At 49.3% G+C, this 19,404-nt stretch overlaps 1 protein-coding gene across 2 annotated transcripts in view; it reads left to right on the forward strand.

Moving 5' to 3' along the window:
- wdr55 (WD repeat domain 55) overlaps positions 1–18,568 on the forward strand; it is a 38,639-nt gene extending 20,071 nt beyond the window's left edge. The window contains exons 5-8 of one of the 2 annotated variants that reach the window (XM_038778072.1): positions 2,722–2,809; positions 10,044–10,223; positions 17,548–17,647; positions 18,372–18,568. In XM_038778072.1, the coding sequence (XP_038634000.1) occupies positions 2,722–2,809; positions 10,044–10,223; positions 17,548–17,647; positions 18,372–18,545 (542 nt within the window). In that variant the 3' untranslated portion in view covers positions 18,546–18,568. The remainder of the gene's footprint in view (positions 1–2,721; positions 2,810–10,043; positions 10,224–17,547; positions 17,648–18,371) is intronic. The other variant, XM_038778073.1, reaches the window with a different exon arrangement.
- Positions 18,569–19,404: the final 836 nt, after the last annotated feature.

Here is a 19,404-nt window from a genome sequence, read left to right on the forward strand (position 1 = left end):
CCCATTGACCAATGTCTGCAACAGCCAAGACAATGGTTTAACTTTCACTGAAAGCTGTGCTGTAAAGTAATGTCTTCAATAACACTGTCTGATGCTCACATCCTCACTAACACTGTCTAGTGCAAACACCCCTCACTAACACTGTCTAGTGCAAACACCCCTCACTAGCACTGTATGATACCCATATCCCTCGCTAACACTGTCTGATACTCACACCCCTCGCTAACACTGTCTGTTCCTCACCCCCCTCGCTAATGCTGTCTGATGCTCAAACCCCTCGCTAATGCTGTCTGATGCTCAAACCCCTCGCTAACACTGTCTGATGCTCACACCCCTCGCTAACACTGTCTGTTCCTCACCCCCCTCGCTAATGCTGTCTGATGCTCAAACCCCTCGCTAACACTGTCTGATGCTCACACCCCTCGCTAACGCTGTCTGATGCTCACACCCCTCGCTAACGCTGTCTGATGCTCACACCCCTCGCTAACGCTGTCTGATGCCCACACCCCTCGCTAACGCTGTCTGATGCTCACGCCCCTCGCTAACGCTGTCTGATGCTCACACCCCTCGCTAACGCTGTCTGATGCTCACACCCCTCGCTAACGCTGTCTGATGCTCACACCCCTCGCTAACGCTGTCTGATGCTCACACCCCTCGCTAACGCTGTCTGATGCTCACACCCCTCGCTAACACTGTCTGATGCTCACACCCCTCGCTAACACTGATGCTCACACCCCTCGCTAACACTGTCTGATGCTCACACCCCTCGCTAACACTGTCTGATGCTCACACCCCTCGCTAACACTGTCTGATGCTCACACCCCTCGCTAACATTGTCTGATGCTCACACCCCTCGCTAACACTGTCTGATGCTCAAACCCCTCGCTAACACTGTCTGATGCTCAAACCCCTCGCTAACACTGTCTGATGCTCACACCCCTCGCTAACACTCTGATACTCACCCCCCTCGCTAACACTGTCTGATGCTCAAATTAATCACTAACACTGTCCGATACTCACACCCCTCGCTAACACTGTCTGATGCTCACACCCCTCGCTAACACTGTCTGTTCCTCACCCCCCTCGCTAATGCTGTCTGATGCTCAAACCCCTCGCTAACACTGTCTGATGCTCACACCCCTCGCTAACGCTGTCTGATGCTCACACCCCTCGCTAACGCTGTCTGATGCTCACACCCCTCGCTAACGCTGTCTGATGCCCACACCCCTCGCTAACGCTGTCTGATGCTCACGCCCCTCGCTAACGCTGTCTGATGCTCACACCCCTCGCTAACGCTGTCTGATGCTCACACCCCTCGCTAACGCTGTCTGATGCTCACACCCCTCGCTAACGCTGTCTGATGCTCACACCCCTCGCTAACGCTGTCTGATGCTCACACCCCTCGCTAACACTGTCTGATGCTCACACCCCTCGCTAACACTGATGCTCACACCCCTCGCTAACACTGTCTGATGCTCACACCCCTCGCTAACACTGTCTGATGCTCACACCCCTCGCTAACACTGTCTGATGCTCACACCCCTCGCTAACACTGTCTGATGCTCACACCCCTCGCTAACATTGTCTGATGCTCACACCCCTCGCTAACACTGTCTGATGCTCAAACCCCTCGCTAACACTGTCTGATGCTCAAACCCCTCGCTAACACTGTCTGATGCTCAAACCCCTCGCTAACACTGTCTGATGCTCACACCCCTCGCTAACACTCTGATACTCACCCCCCTCGCTAACACTGTCTGATGCTCAAATTAATCACTAACACTGTCCGATACTCACACCCCTCGCTAACACTGTCTGATGCTCACCCCCCTCGCTAATGCTGTCTGATGCTCACACCCTTCGCTAACACTGTCTGATGCTCACACCCCTCGCTAACATTGTCTGATGCTCACACCCCTCGCTAACACTGTCTGATGCTCAAACCCCTCGCTAACACTGTCTGATGCTCACACCCCTCGCTAACACTCTGATACTCACCCCCCTCGCTAACACTGTCTGATGCTCAAATCCATCACTAACACTGTCCGATACTCACACCCCTCGCTAACACTGTCTGTTCCTCACACCCCTCGCTAACACTGTCTGTTCCTCACACCCCTCGCTAACACTGTCTGTTCCTCACACCCCTCGCTAACGCTGTCTGTTCCTCACACCCCTCGCTAACGCTGTCTGTTCCTCACACCCCTCGCTAACACTGTCTGTTCCTCACACCCCTCGCTAACACTGTCTGATGCTCACACCCCTTGCTAACACTGTCTGATGCTCACACCCCTCGCTAACACTGTCTGTTCCTCACACCCCTCGCTAACGCTGTCTGATACTCACACCCCTCGCTAACACTGTCTGTTCCTTACCCCCCTCGCTAACACTGTCTGTTCCTCACCCCCCTCGCTAACACTGTCTGTTCCTCACCCCCCTTGCTAACACTGTCTGATGCTCACACCCCTCGCTAACACTGTTTGATACTCACACCCCTCACTAACACTGTCTGATACTCGCACCCCTCACTAACACCATCTGATGCACTCGCCCATCAGCAACACTGTTTGAAACTCACTCTCCTCACTAACACTCTGATACTCACACCCATCAGCAACACTGTATGTTATTAAAATTGTAAATATTTGAGCCATTCAACGCATTAAAACTTCAAGTGGTATAGCAGTATTGTCAGAATTCACCATGTTTCTTGTCTTTCAGAACTTTTCACTGTTTCCAAAGACAAATCGATTCACATTCTCAATGTTGAAAGAGGCAAATTGGTAACCAAGATTCCAAAAGCTCACAGGTTCGTGATGTGGGTGATCACCACCCTGGAGTGGGCAAACCAATGTGGGGATATGGTTTGGTGGCAATGAATCATGGGAGAGCCTGGGAAGAGGGCAGCAAGTGGTGCATGGGAAGGAATGGATGGGGAGTCCAGCAGGAACTGGGGTCAGGGGTAAGGAGTATATCTAACAATACTTTTCCTCAGTTTACATCCACAAGCTCCATTTCATTCTTTTAGAGGTGGCTGTTTTCACTCTGTTTGCTCCTTGGTTATGTTAAAGGTTTAACTTGTTAATCAGATATTGTGTTCGGGAAGCTATGTAGCTCCCCGCCCCACCCTGCACTTGTCAGACCTTTGACTCTGCTCCCTCCCAGTGGTTGACCTTTTGAGTCTGCTCCCACCTAGTTAATGACTTGTGACCGTTGCTCCCTCCCAGTGGCTGACCTTTGACTCGGCTCCCTCCCAGTGGCTGACCTTTGACTCGGCTCCCTCTCAGTGGCTGACCTTTGACTCGGCTCCCTCCCAGTGGCTGACCTTTGACTCGGCTCCCTCCGAGTGGCTTACCTTTGACTCGGCTCCCTCTCAGTGGCTGACCTTTGACTCGGCTCCCTCCCAGTGGCTGACCTTTGACACGGCAACCTCCCAGTGGTTGACCTTTGACTTGGCTCCCTCCCAGTGGCTGACCTTTGACTCGGCTCCCTCCCAGTGACTGACTTTTGACCCGGCTCCCTCCCAATGGCTGACCTTTGACTCGGCTCTCTCCCAGTGGCTGACCTTTGACTCGGCTCCCCTAAAGTGGCTGACCTTTGACTTTGCTCCCTCCCAGTACCTTACCTTTGACTCCAGTTAGCACAATAGAAAAGTTATAGCACAGAAAAGGCCATTTGGCCCATCTTGCCATATCAGCCCGAGGTCACCCAGATGCCCTTTCTAATCCCATCTTCCTGCACCTGGTCCATAGCCCTGTAGCTTACAGAATGTAAGGTGCAGAGCCAGGTACTTTTTAAGAAGTGTTTTACGGTCTCTGCCTCCACCACCAACTCAGGCAGTGAATTCCAGACTCCCACTACCCTCGAGTAAAGAACGTTTTTTCTCATATGTCGTCTACATCTTCTGCCGCATATCTAAACTGGCAAAAAGGAATTGGGCACTCTAAATTTATAATAAAACAGAAAAAAAATTTGATCTGACACTTCATCACCCACTCCACCAATCTATCATTTTAGAGATTATAGCTATCCTCTACACTGTCCACCACTTAGTACCCCAAGGCTAGTCTAGAATTGCATTTCCTTTCATTGGGTTTGTTACTAATTGGTTGAAAAAAGCTTTCTGGAAACACTGCATTAATATTTCTCCCTCCGTTCCCCTTGTATTGTTTGAACCCTAGTTGATATTGGGATAGTTAAAGTCTCTTTACTATTATTGTCCTATTATTCTTACAGGCAGAACTTTGCCTTCATATTGGATTTTCTATCCCCCTTTCACTATTTGGGAGTCTGTGGTATATTCCCAGTAGTGTGACTGCCCCTTTTTTATTTCTAAGCTCAACCCATAAAGCCTCACTTGTTGACCCTTTTAATTCTCACAACTGGAATTGATTCTTTAACCATTAGTGCTACTCCCCCTCCTTTTTTATCTCCCACTGTATTGTGTCTGAAGACTGTTTAACAAGGGATATTGAACTGCTAATTTTGCCCCTCCTTTAGCCAGGTTTCCATTTTAGCAATGACATCTTGCTGCAATGTGTCTACCTGTGCCCGTAACTCATCTATCTTGTTTGTAATGCTCCTTGCATTGAAGTATAACCCCACCATTTTCCTTTACTGGACACTTAATAAACTTTGCTTCTCCTGTACGTCCAAGTCTATCACGACATCTTCTACATCACTAGCTAATGTTCCACCTTCATTTTCCGGATCTGAGTTTGACCTATCTGATCCTACACCTGGAATCCATCCCCCTGTCACACCCGTTTAAATACTCCCCAACTGAACCAGCAAAAGCCCCTTCCAAGGACATTGGTCCCAGCTCTGCCTGGGTGCAACCCGTCCGGATTGTACAGGTCCCACCTACCCCATAGCAGGTCCCAGTGCCTCAAGAATTTGAATCACTCCTGGCTACAGCACCTGTCCAGCCACTGTCATCTGATCCATCCTCTTATTCCTGCTCTCTCCAGCCCGTGGGAGTAATCCTTAGATTACTACATTTGAGGTCCTGCATTTTAGTTTATCTCTAAACGTCCTGTACTCGGCTTGCATGTCCTCATCCCTTAGTTTGCCGATGTTGTTGGTACCAATGTGTACCACAACCATTGGCTGTTCACCTTCCCTCCCAGAATGCCCTGCAGCCACTCCGTGACATCCCAGTCCCTGGCACCAGGGAGGCAACATATCATTCTTGATTCATGTTTGCAGCCACAGAAGTGTCTGTCTGTGCCCCTAACTATTGAATTCCCTATCACTACAGTCCTGCCACTCATTTTTCTCCCACCCATCTGAGCAGCAGAGCCACCCACAGTGCCATAAGCTTGGCTGCTGCTGCGTTCCCCTGAGAGTCCATCCCCATCAAACAGTATCCAAAGCGCTACATCTGTTTGAGAGGGGGTGACCACTGGGGACTCCTGCACTACCTTCCTGAGTCATTTAATGTTCCTGATCTCCATCCAGTCCCATTCTGCCTGTGCAATCCTCAGCTGCGGAATGACCATCTCGCTTAACGTGCTATCCACGACTTCCTCCGCATCGTGGATGCTCCACAGTGAGTCCACCCGCAGCTCCAGCTTCTAAATCCAGTTTGCTTGACGCTGCATTTAGACACACCCTTTGCACACATGGTCACCAGGGATGGTGGAAACTTCCCACATTGTGCAGGAGGAAGGAGCATATTTTGATTTATTTATTGTTGCGTGTACCGAGGTACAGCGAAAAGTATTTTTCTGCATACAGTCCAGGCAGACCATTCCATATATGAAAAACATAGGATAAATACACAACATAAATACATAGACATATCATAGAATTTACAGTGAAGAAGGAGGCCATTCGGCCCATCGAGTCTGCTCCGGCTCTTGGAAGGAGCACCCTACCCGATGTCAACACCTCCACCCTATCCCCATAACCCAGTAACCCCACCCAACACTAAGGGCAATTTTGGACACTAAGGCAATTTAGCATGGCCAATCCACCTAACCTGCACATCTTTGGAATGTGGGAGGAAACCGGAGCAGCCGGAGGAAACCCACACCACACGGGGAGGATGTGCAGACTCCACACACAGTGACCCAAGCCGGAATTGAACCTGGGACCCTGGAGCTGTGAAGTGATTGTGCTATCCACAATGCTACCGTGCTGCTTGCTTTAATGTCCCTCTCAATTAAGCTAGTTACTCTCTGGAAAAAAATTACATTAGCTAGAAGGCCTTAGGTACGTTAACTAGAAATCTTGCTTCTTACCAAACACTTTAATTGTACGGTGCTATTCTATCGTCCCTTTTGTTTTGGTCCTACCTTAGTATTAAGCAATGAGTTAGTTTAAAAGATTGAAAATACTCACCAGAGTAATAGCTTTGTTGAGAATTTGGGGGCAATTTCACCAACACTTCGGGTTGGGGGCAGAGTCTAATGAAATGCTGATTCGGGGGACCCATAGATTTGAGCCGGGGAAGTGGGATGGAAGTTTTCGGAGATGGGAGGAGAACGGAATTAGGACACTAAAAGATTTGTTTCTTGGGGGTCGGTTTGCAGGATTGAAGGAGCTGGGAGCGAAGTATGGGCTGGAGCAGGGTGAAGTATTTAGGTACATGCAGGTTTGAGATTTTGCCAGGAAGGAGATACAGAGCTTCCCGATGGAGTCGGTCTCCACATTGCTGGAGGAGGTGCTGATGACAGAGGGGCTGGAGAAGGGGGTAGTGTCGGCAGTTTACGGGGCTATTTTGGAAGAGGAGAAGGCACCGCTGGAAGTGATCAAGGCAAAGTGGGAGGAAGAGTTGGGAGAGGGTATGGAGGAGGAGTTCTGGTGTGAGGTGCTCCGGAGAGTGAACGTCTCCACCTTATGTGCGAGGTTGGGGCTGATACAGCTGAAGGTGGTGTATAGAGCACATTTCACAAGGGCGAGGATGAGCCGGCTCTTTGAGGGAGTAGAAGATGTGTGTGAATGTTGCAGGGCAGGGCCCATAAATCACGTTCATATGTTTTGGTCCTGTCCAAAGCTGGAGGTTTACTGAAAGGAGGTTTTTAGGGTAATATCTAAAGTGGTGCACGTGAAACTGGACCCGGGCCCTCGAAAGGCCATATTCAGGGTGTCTGACCAGCCGGGGTTGGAAACGGGTGTGGAGGCAGATGTTGTAGCCTTCGCCTTGTTGATCCGCCCTAAGGCGGATCCTGATGGATGGGAGAGCAACCTCTCCACCCTGGTGGACGGGGGAACCTGTTGGAATTCTTAACTCTTGAGAAGGTTAAGTTTAATCTGAGGGAAAAGATGGAGGGGTTCTACAATTCATGGGTGTTATTCATTATGCACTTTCAACATTTGGATTACATCAAACATTAGGTGGGGGTTGGGTGGAGGGGGACTATATGTGTTAATGGTGACTATGGGTGTTTCCTGATTCCCTTTTGTTATTTGTTTATGGTAACATGCGGGCTGCTGTTTGGGGGTTGGTGGGAGGATGGGATTGTTGTTGATATGGAGATTGACATTCGTTACTGATTATTGTTTATTGTTGGGTGTAAATTTGGGAGAAAATGTGAGAAAAGAGAATAGAAATATTTTTTTCAAAATAAAATACACACCAGGACTTACTCACCACTCAGCTGTTTCGCTTTCTGAACTGGCATTTGTATTTATCCTTCTCCTCTAGCGCTCATTTAAACACCCGGCTCCACTTGCTCTTTAAAACTCCCGGCTCCACTTGCTCTTTAAAACTCCCGGCTCCACTCGCTCTTTAATACTCCCGGCTCCTCTCGCACTCTTTAATACTCCCGGCTCCACTTGCTCTTTAATACTCCCGGCTCCACTCGCTCTTTAAAACTCCCTGCTCCACTCGCTCTTTAAAACTCCCTGCTCCACTCGCTCTTTAAAACTCCCGGCTCCACTCGCTCTTTAAAACTCCCGGCTCCACTCGCTCTTTAGAACTCCCGGCTCCTCTCGCACTCTTTAATACTCCCGGCTCCTTTCGCACTCTTTAATACTCCCGGCTCCTCTCGCACTCTTTAATACTCCCGGCTCCACTCGCTCTTTAAAACTCCCGGCTCCTCTCGCACTCTTTAATACTCCCGGCTCCTTTCGCACTCTTTGATACTCCCGGCTCCTCTCGCACTCTTTAATACTCCCGGCTCCTCTCGCACTCTTTAATACTCCCAGCACCACTCGCTCTTTAGAACACCCGGCTCCTCTCGCACTCTTTAATATTCCTGGCTCCACTTGCTCTTTAATACTCCTGGCTCCTCTCGCACTCTTTAATACTCCCGACTCCTCTCGCACTCTTTAATACTCCCGGCTCCTCTCGCACTCTTTAAAACTCCCGGCTCCTCTCGCACTCTTTAATATTCCCGGCTCCATTCTCTCTTTAATACTCCCGGCTCCACTCTCTCTTTAAAACTCCCGGCTCCTCTCGCACTCTTTAAAACACCCGGCTCCTCTCGCACTCTTTAATACTCCCGGCTCCACTCGCTCTTTAATACTCCCGGCTCCTCTCGCACTCTTTAATACTCCCGGCTCCACTTGCTCTTTAATACTCCCGGCTCCACTTGCTCTTTAATACTCCCGGCTCCACTCGCTCTTTAAAACTCCCGGCTCCACTCGCTCTTTAAAACTCCCGGCTCCTCTCGCACTCTTTAATACTCCCGGCTCCTTTCGCACTCTTTAATACTCCCGGCTCCACTCGCTCTTTAATACTCCCGGCTCCTCTCGCACTCTTTAATACTCCCGGCTCCACTTGCTCTTTAAAACTCCCGGCTCCACTCGCTCTTTAAAACTCCCGGCTCCTCTCGCACTCTTTAATACTCCCGGCTCCACTCGCTCTTTAGAACACCCGGCTCCTCTCGCACTCTTTAATACTCCCGGCTCCACTCGCTCTTTAAAACTCCCGGCTCCTCTCGCACTCTTTAATACTCCCGGCTCCTTTCGCACTCTTTAATACTCCCGGCTCCTTTCGCACTCTTTAATACTCCCGGCTCCTCTCGCACTCTTTAATACTCCCGGCTCCTCTCGCACTCTTTAATACTCCCGGGTCCTCTCGCACTCTTTAATATTCCCGGCTCCACTCGCTCTTTAATACTCCTGGCTCCTCTTGCACTCTTTAATACTCCCGACTCCTCTCGCACTCTTTAATACTCCCGGCTCCTCTCGCACTCTTTAAAACTCCCGGCTCCACTTGCTCTTTAAAACTCCCGGCTCCTCTCGCACTCTTTAATATTCCCGGCACCACTCGCTCTTTAATACTCCCGGCTCCTCTCGCACTCTTTAATATTCCCTGCTCCACTCGCTCTTTAATACTCCCGGCTCCACACTCTCTTTAAAACTCCCGGCTCCTCTCGCACTCTTTAAAACTCCCGGCTCCTCTCGCACTCTTTAATACTCCCGGCTTCACTCGCTCTTTAAAACACCCAGCACCTCTCGCACTCTTTAATACTCCCGGCTTCACTCGCTCTTTAAAACACCCAGCACCTCTCGCACTCTTTAATACTCCCGGCTCCACTTGCTCTTTAAAACTCCCGGCTCCTCTCGCACTCTTGAAAACTCCCGGCTCCTCTCGCGCTCTTTAAAACTCCCGGCTCCTCTCGCACTCTTTAATACTCCCGGCTCCACTCGCTCTTTAAAACACCCGGCTCCTCTCGCACTCTTTAAAACTCCCGGCTCCACTCGCTCTTTAAAACTCCCGGCTCCTCTCGCACTCTTTAAAACTCCCGGCTCCTCTCGCGCTCTTTAAAACTCCCGGCTCCTCTCGCACTCTTCTTTTTTTTATAAGTTTAGAGTACCCAATTCATTTTTTCCAATTCAGTGGCAATTTAGCATGGCCAATCCACCTAGCCTGCACATCTTTGAGGCAAAACCCACGCAAACACGGGTGAATGCGAAATCTCCACATGGACAGTGATCCAGAGCCTGGATCGAACCTGGGACCTCAGTGCAGTGAGGTAACAGGGCTAAACCACTGCGCCACTGTGCTGCCCCCTCTTGCGCTCTTTTAAACTCCCGGCTCCTCTCGTGTTCTTTTAAACTCAAATTCTGTTGATCTTTGCTCCCTGCAGTGCCGCCATTAATAGTTTGAAGCTGATTGATGAAAATCTCTTTGCCACTGGTGATGATGATGGTCTGTTGAAGGTGTGGGACCTACGTAAGGAAACTTCATTCATGGAGATGAAAAATCATGATGACTATATCAGTGACATCGAGATCGACCGTAACAAAAAGATTCTGCTCACAACCAGGTATTAGAATTCCTCAGGCTTGAGGGCATGAGTCACTGTCATGGGCTGAATTTTGCAACCTTGGGGTACTGACGCTATGCTGAGCTTCCAAACTCTCATCCATGCATTTGTCACTTCTTGACTCAATTATTTCAATGCTCTCCTGGCTAGTTTTCCATCTTCCATCCTTCAAATAACTGGAGCTCATTTAAACCTCTGCTGCCCCTGACCCACAGCAAGTTCAGTTCAATCATTGACATGAGCAGGCACGGTGGTTAGCACTGCTGCCTCACAGTGCCAGGCACCCAGGTTCAATTCCGGCCTTGGGTGATTGCGTGGAGCTTGCACGTTCTCCCAGTGTCTGCATGGGTATCCCCTGGGTGCTCCGGGTTCCTCCCACAGTCCCAAAGTGTGCAGGTTAGGTGGATTGGTCATGATTAATACATGGAGTTTCGGGGATAGGGTAGGGGACTCGATGGGCTGAATAGCCTCCTGCACTGTACAGTTTCCATGGATCATCTTTGTGTTTATTGATTGATATTGGTCTCAGACCACCAACACAAATGTAAAATTCTCATCCTCGTGGTCAAATCCATTTATGACATTGCCCTTCTCAAACTCTAAATTCCGCCAGCTCCACAACGCACAGAGAACTCTGTGTTCCTCCAACTCTGGCTCTTTCCTATAGCCCAATCTCTTTACCCATTAAAACGCTTATTATTTCAAGCCATTTAGAATGCACCCCGAGCTCTGGAATACCCTCCCTATTTCAATTTGGCTCTACATTTCCCTATCTGCTCCTTTAAGAGCCACATTAAATCCTACTTTTGACTAGGCTATTATCACCTGATAGCTCTATCCGTCTTTGTCTGATTGCATTCGGAGATGTTTTCCAATGTTAAAGGTGTTTGAAAATGTCAGCTTTTGTTTGTATCCGACCAGATAACAAGAAAAAGCCATAACACACGTTTTGCCAGCAGATGGTGAATAAGCTACACAAAACATTAACCATTTCAGATCATTCCTCATCACACCCGTGGACAATTCAAAGTGTCTCCAAATCAGTAAAGTACTTTAGAAGTGCAATAAGTAGTTATTACTATGTGAGTGCTGCTGGCCCATGGTCATCCTATTTGATTAAAGAGTCACTACTAAATTGAATATATTTAATTCTCAACTTTAGAGGGTTGAGAATGTTCTAGACAGATTTTTGTTTCTCGAGGAATTGAGGAACATGGGGAGTGGGTGGGAAAAGGGATTCAAGCCCAAAATTGGCCATGAACATATTGAATGGCGTAGCAGAGACGACGAACCAAGTCTCTACTCTGCTGCTATTCCTTGTGTTCCTGGATAGCCGAGTGGAGTCCTGCTTAAAGAGACAACAGTGTTTGTCTGGGGGCATGGTGGTTATCTCTGCTGCCTCATGACACCGAGGACTTGGGTTTGATCCCGGCCCCGGGTCACATTCTCCCCGTGTCTTCTTTTTTTAAATATAAATTTAGAGTACCCAATTCATTTTTTCCAATTAAGGGGCAATTTAGCGCGGCCGGAAGGTGAAAGGACAACCATGTGGCCGGAAGGCTGGGAGGAAGACCAACAGGACGAATCGCCAGCAGTCAGATTGGGATCCCTCTGACCCTGACTGACCCAGTGCCCCTGGCTTCTGACTCGGGTGCAGCCGTTACACCTCGTCCCACCATCACCCAGCAATACCCTCAGCCTAATGACATTTTGCCATCGGATGCCGGGTCAAGCGACATTCTGCGCAGGCCCCTGTGGGTGGCGGTAGTGAGGTGCCACAAATTCTGGAGAGAAGCATTGAGGGACGAGGAGTCAGCCTGGAGGGGCCTCCAGAGATAGAGGTCTCCCTGGTGTGTGACCCTCTCCCCCGAAAACGGAGTCACTCCAGGTTCTTGTCCATAGATGTTATGCCCAGTCCCTGAAAGAAAAGAGACAGGGATAGCGAGGAAATCCCAGCAGCTGCCACTTTCCCACGAGTAGGGTGCTTCGGGGTTGGACAGGACCCTGGCAAGCCCGTTCCACCCAGTACAATTTAGCACCCCGGACTTGTTTAATTTCTCTGGGGAGGGGGCCAGCAATAACCCCCTGCTTCTTAGGTTCTTAATGCGTTATAGTTTGGAAGACCCTCTGTCCCAACAGCTGTCTTCGGGCACATCTGCCACCATCCCAGACCTGTTTCCGGAGTTATTTTCAGGGCCTTCCGGTGACCAGGCGGCAGGGGTGGAGCAGGCATCTGCACCACCGCCTCCCACTGGCCCGGGAGTCTGGGAGGAGCCTGAGGAGATCCCGCCTGTCGATGATCCCGGTAGTGGGATCAAGGCAGACCCTGGGTTGGCTGGTGGGCCCATGTCGCCCGCCACACTCAATGTGGAGGATTCAGGCCCGGAGGGTGACTGTCCGAAGGTTGTCAGCCGCCCAGTGTCGGGAGCGCAGGGTGCACATGAGGCTCTCTGCAGTGGGGTGCAGGGCTCACCCGTGCCTGACACTGTCGCCCCTCACCCTCTCTGGGGGACTCCCGGGATCTGGCATATCATAATTGAAGTGTCTTTTGTTTTTTCTGCCTCTGTAGATAGTTCAGGCAGTGTCCTATTGCCTCCCTCCACCAACACCCTGACTCCCTCTCTCCCCACCTACCCTCTTCCTTTCCCTTCTGGTGAGGGTATCTGGTCTCTCCAGCGCTAAGTTTAGTGCTTGTACCGTTTGTTTTTTGCAGAAATGTATTGTGAACTGTTTTATTAATCAGAATATTGGTACATTGGTACTGAGGGGAGGATACCCTGTTTCTCCAACACAAAATGAGTGTTTGTACCGTTTGGCCTTGTATATATCTTTTACTGTTTTAATAAAAAGATATGGCCAATGCACCTACCCCTGCACAACTTTCGGTTATGGGGGTGAAATCCACGCAAACGTGAGGAGAATGTGCAAACTCCACACGGGCAGTAACCCAGAGTCGGGATCGAACCTGGGACCTCGGTGCCGTGAGGCAGCAGTGCTAACCACTGTGCCGCCATGCTGCCCTCTTCTCTGTGTCTGTGTGGGTCTCACCCCCACAACCCAAAGATGTGCAGGGTAGGTGAATTGGCCGCTGTAAATTGTCCCTTAATTGGAAAAAAAATGAATTGGGTATTCTAAATTTTTTTTAAAAAACATCTGTTTGACTAATGTCCTTTTGGGAGGGAAGTCAGCCAGCCTTACCTGGTGGGTAGCACAGTGATTAGCATAGTTGCTTCACAGCTCCAGGGTCCCAGGTTCGATATCCGGCTTGGGTGACTGTCTGTTTGGAGTTTGCACTTTCTCCCCGTGTGTGCGTAGGTTTCCTCCGGGTGCCTCCCACAGTCCAAAGATGTGCAGGCTAGGTGGATTGCCCCAGTGTCAAAAAAAGGTTGAGTTGGGTGGGGTGGGGTTACAGGGGGAGATTGTGGAGTGTGGGCTTATGTAGGGTGCTCTTTACAAGGGCCGGTGCAGACTCGATGGGCCTAATGGCCTCCTCCTGCACTGTAAACTCTGATTCTGTCTGGTCTAAATGTGACTCCAGACCCACAGCAATATGGTTGACTCTTAACTGTCCACTGAAATAGCCGAGCAAGATACTCATAAGCTATGGACAATATGTGCTGCACTCACTAGAAACACCCATATCCCATTTTTAAAAAAAAAGAAATGTTAGCTGACACTCGATGCTGCACTCGCTCATTATTGTAGTATGCGATGAGATATTAAACAGAATCCTCGTGGATGTAAATGATCCCATTTGGAAGAGGAGTGGGAAAGCTGTCCTGGCTTGTATTCCTCTCTTAATTAACATTTAAGAATGATCTGATCATGTATTGGGTTTCGGTTCTCATTAACTTATTTGGCCATCTTATAGTATCCAAGCCCATGTCAGTGCACCATTCTATTAGACCAATTCGATCAGCAATGAAACAGTTGTTTGGGTTTTTTAAATTATATCCTGGGGTGAGAGATATGCTGGCAAGTCCAGCGTTTATTGTTCATCCTGAGTTGCCCTTGAAGCTGCCTCCCGTTTCCAGTTTATTACCTGTAGATGGTTATGTTTATCACTTTCACAGTTCACTTCAGACATCAAGTTTTTAACTTGTGACCCTAAGGTCATTGCAATTAACTTTGGGACCTTTAAACACATTGCTGAATGCAGCCATGTGGGCCTCATCCTTATCAATAATCTGTTCCATTGTCTTTTTAGACCATGGTCAATTATTTATTATCATACATAGCTGTATCAAAATACCTTCCTGTGCAGCTGTTAATGTAATCTATTTAAAACCGTAATCATCTTCCTGCATAGTTTACACAAGGTGTTTATTGTATCTCTATAACTTCCTGCAACCCTCTGAAATCTTCACGCTCCTTTAATTCTGGCCCACTATTGGTGGTTGTTGCTTCAGCTGCTTGGAATCTAAGTTCTGGAATTTCCTCCGAACCATCTCTGCCTCTAAAACCGGCCTTTCTGACCAAAGCCTGCCCAAAATTAACTAGGTTAATCCCAGAGCTGAAGGGGTTGGATTATGAGGAGAGGTTGAGTAGACTGGGACTGTACTCGTTGGAATTTAGAAGGATGAGGGGGGATCTTATAGAAACATTTAAAATTATGAAGGGAATAGATAGGATAGATGCGGGCAGGTTGTTTCCACTGGCGGGTGAAAGCAGAACTAGGGGACATAGCCTCAAAATAAGGGGAAGTAGATTTAGGACTGAGTTTGGGAGGAACTTCTTCACCCAAAGGGTTGTGAATCTATGGAATTCCTTGCCCAGTGAAGCAGTTGAGGCTCCTTCATTAAATGTTTTAAGGTAAAGATAGATAGTTTTTTGAAGAATAAAGGGATTAAGGGTTATGGTGTTCGGGCCGGAAAGTGGAGCTGAGTCCACAAAAGATCAGCCATGATCTCATTGAATGGCGGAGCAGGCTCGAGGGGCCAGATGGCCTACTCCTGCTCCTAGTTCTTATGTTCTTTTCACCACCATTAGGTCCGGCCCGGCCTCTTCCACCATAATCTTCGATAGCGTCCCGAACACCCCCCTCCCAATCTCTCCAACTTCCCGCAGCCTCAGAACATATGTGTGTGATTTGCTGATCCTCGCCCACACTTCCCTTCGGCAACTCCGTCCTCTCCCGCAGCACTTCCTCCTCTGGCTCTGCATATCTCCTCTGGCTCTGTCCCTATCTCCTCTCGCTTGGTCCCGATCTCCACTCGCTCAGTCCCTATCTCCTCTTGCTTGGTCCCGATCTCCACTCGCTCTGTCCCTATCTCGTCTCCTCTCTCTCTGTCTCTATCCTCTCTCTCTGTCTCTATCCCCTCTCTCTCTGTCTCTATCCCCTCTCTCTGTCTCTATCCCCTCTCTCTCTGTCTCTATCCCCTCTCTCTCTGTCTCTATCCTCTCTCTCTGTCTCTATCCCCTCTCTCTCTGTATCTATCCCCTCTCTCTGTCTCTATCCCCTCTATCTGTCTCTATCCCCTCTCTCTGTCTCTATCCCCTCTCTCTGCCTCTATCCCCTCTCTCTGTCTCTATCCCCTCTCTCTGTCTCTATCCCCTCTCTCTGTCTCTATCCCCTCTCTCTGTCTCTATCCCCTCTTTCTCTGTCTCTATCCCCTCTTTCTCTGTCTCTATCCCCTCTCTCTGTCTCTATCCCCTCTCTCTCTGTCTCTATCCCCCCTCTCTCTCTTTATCCCCTCTCTCTGTCTCTATCCCCTCTCTCCCTGTCTCTATCCCCTCTCTCCCTGTCTCTATCCCCTCTCTCCCTGTCTCTATCCCCCTCCTCCTCTGTCTCATCCCCTCTCTCTGTCCTCTATCACCTCATCTGTGTCCTCTATCCCCTCTCGCCTGTCTCTATCCTCTCTCTCTGTCCTCTATCCTCTCTCTCTGTCTCTACCTATCTCTCTCTCTGTCGCTATCCCCCTCTCTCTCTGTGTCTATCCCCTCTCTCTCTGTGTCTATCCCCTCTCTCTCTGTCTCTATCCCCTCTCTGTCTCTATCCCGTCTCTGTCTCTATCCCCTCTCTCTGTCTCTATCCCCTCTCTCTGTCTCCTATTCCCCTCCTCTCTGTCTCTATCCCCTCTCTCTCGATCCCCTCTCTCTGTCCCTCTCTCTCTATCCCCTCTCTCTGTCTCTATCCCCTCTCTCTGTCTCTATCCCCTCTCTGTCTCTATCCCCTCTCTGTCTCTATCTCCTCTCTCTGTCTCTATCCCCTCTCTATCCCCTCTCTCTGTCTCTATCCCCTCGCTCTCTCTGTCTCTATCCCCTCTCTCTGTCTCTATCCCCTCTCTCTGTCTCTATCCCCTCTCTCTGTCTCTATCCCCTCTCTCTGTCTCTATCCCCTCTCTCTGTCTCTATCCCCTCTCTCTGTCTCTGTCCCCTCTCTCTGTCTCTGTCCCCTCTCTCTGTCTCTGTCCCCTCTCTCTGTCTCTGTCCCCTCTCTCTGTCTCTGTCCCCTCTCTCTGTCTCTGTCCCCTCTCTCTGTCTCTGTCCCCTCTCTCTGTCTCTATCCCCTCTCTCTGTCTCTATCCCCTCTCTCTGTCTCTATCCCCTCTCTCTGTATCTATCCCCTCTCTCTCTGTCTCTATCTCCTCTCTCTCTGTCTCTATCTCCTCTCTCTGCCTCATCTCTATTGTCTCTATCTCTATCTCCTCTCTCTATCTCTCCAACATATCCTCTCTCTGGCTCTATCTCCACTCTCTTTCTGTCCCTGTCTTCATCTCTCCTCTCTCTATCTCCTCTTTCTCTATGTCCGTCTCTCTCCTCTCTCTCTGTCCGTCTCTATCTCTCGTCTCTCTCTTTCCCTATCTCTATCTCTCCCTTCTCTCCTTTCTCTTTGTCTCACTTTCTCCTCTCTCTGTCCCTATCCTAGGACGGCACGGTAGCATAGTGGTTAATACCGCTCCGCTGCCTCACAGCACCAGGGACCTCGGGTGACTGGCCATGTGGAGTTTGCGCTTTCTCCCTGTGTCTGCGGGGTTTCCTCCGGGTGCTCCGGTTTCCTCCCACAGTCCAAAGATGTGCAGGTTAGGCGGATTGGGCATACTAAATTGCCCCTTAGCATCCAAAAGTTTGCGTGGGGATATGAAGCTTGAGCGGGGATAGGGACTAGGTAGGGTGCTCTTTGAAGGGTCGGTGCATACTCGATGGGCTGAATGGCCTCCTCCTGCAATGTTTGGATTCTATGATTGTCCTCTTTCTTTCTCAATCTCCTCTCTGTCCCTGTCTCCTCTCTGTCCTTATCTCCTTTCTTTCTCTATCTCTATCCCCTTTCTCTTTCTCTCTCTCTCTCTCTCCCTTCCTAACATTTCTCCTTTTATTTCTGCAGTGGTGATGGTACGATGTGTGTTTTTAATATTAAGAGGCGTCGCTTTGACCTGCAGTCAGAGTTTCAGGATGGTGATCTCACATCACTGGCTATAATGAAGGTAAGTTCTTTCCGAATTGAAATGTGTGCAAACTGAGGACTGTCAAACTGAGGCCTAAGCCTGCTTGTCATGGAGGTGCCAGCAGGTGTGATTGGGAACAGTGTTGGCGATTAGTCAGATTATTGCTGTTTGGACCTGGGGGCTTTACCCTCTGAACTCCCAATGGATACACAATATCCCCCAGAGCTCTGCCCTTGCCGTCTCCAGCTCAGCGTTGGGACAAGAGTGAGTGAGTGAGGAGAGTGCGCCTTTCCTTCTCCAAGTAATGGCCAATGAGATCAGGACAATGGGACTGGGCTCAGGACCATCGTGCCGGTGTGTTCAGGTTCACACTCTGAACTCCGATATACTGGAGTCATTGGGATTGTGGGATTGGAGTCACCCAGAAAGGGGAGGGAAGGGCATCCGTGACTAATTGAGTTTGGATCACATGCTTTTCATGTTCATTTTCCTGGTACCAGTCCACAGAGCAACAGGTTTATTCAATTCCATTTCACAATTTGGGATTTGAATTCCTGACCTTGGAAGTTGCCAATCCAATGGTTCTGTGGACTGGCTTCTCGAGGATTGGCCAGATATTGTAAAGTTAATCAGATGGATTGAATAATCTTTATTTCACTTTGGTGAGAAGTTCGGGAAGACTCCTCGTTCCCCATTCCTGCCCCGGCTCCTCCTCTATCCTGGTTTGCTGGTGGTTGCTGACTCTGTTTCTGTTTGTTATTAGCGAGGCAGTAAGGTTGTCTGCAGTTCAACCGAGGGAATGATCTACCTCTTCAACTGGGATGGGTTTGGAGCCACCAGTGATCGCTTCTTGGTGCCGGGTGAATCCATTGACTGTGTTGTGCCCATCACTGATAACATTCTGTGTGCTGCATCAATGGATGGAGTCATCAGGTGAGAGCAAATGGTCTGTAGCGCAGCAACTCCCCCAACACCATATCACCAGTTACATATTCACTGAACCATAGACCCTTACTGTCACATCACACCAGCTATACCACCCACTGTATCATGTAGTGTCACACTCCCATTGTACCCCAGCATACCACCCATCAAGGACATGGACTTCAAGGGGGTGAATTTCAGGCAGGATCCTGGGCTGTTGCTTCCATCAATTTTCTTTGTTGCCCTCAATTCAAACTTTATTGGCTAAGAAAATAAACATCTCTGTCTAAAGATGGACACAGAAACTGATTAATTGAACCTGGTTTCAGCTCTTGAGTAAAGGTACCACAGCCGGGCAAAGTGCAACCATTGTCCTTATCCCTGCGATGAGGATTAACATTAACATTGTAAATGTTGCTCGAAGTGGAGCTGATGTTTAGCAGCTTTTACTGCAGAAGGAGCTGGGAGCAGATGGAATGTAGGTCATCTGATCAGATGGCCACTGTGGGCTCAAGGGTTAAAAGATTATCAACTTTTTGTAAAGTTGCTCAGCAAGGGAGGGCAAAGTGCAGGAGAGCAATAGTTATAGGGGACTCTATAGTAAGGGGCACAGATAGGCACTTCTGTGGACGTGAAGGAGACTCCAGGATGGTGTATTGCCTCCCTGGTGTCAGGATCAAGGATGTCTCAGAACGAACACAGGAAATCCTGAAGGAGGACGGTGAACAGCCAGAGGTTGTAGTACACATAGGTACTAATGACATAGGCAGGAAGAGTGATGAGGTCCTGCAGAAGGAGTTCAGGGAGTTAGGCAAAATGCTCAAAATCAGGGTTGTCATGTCAGGATTACTCCCTGTGCCACGTGCCAGAAA

The sequence above is a fragment of the Scyliorhinus canicula genome, chromosome 18, assembly GCF_902713615.1.
Source record: "Scyliorhinus canicula chromosome 18, sScyCan1.1, whole genome shotgun sequence".
Classification (NCBI taxonomy): Eukaryota; Metazoa; Chordata; class Chondrichthyes; order Carcharhiniformes; family Scyliorhinidae; genus Scyliorhinus; species Scyliorhinus canicula.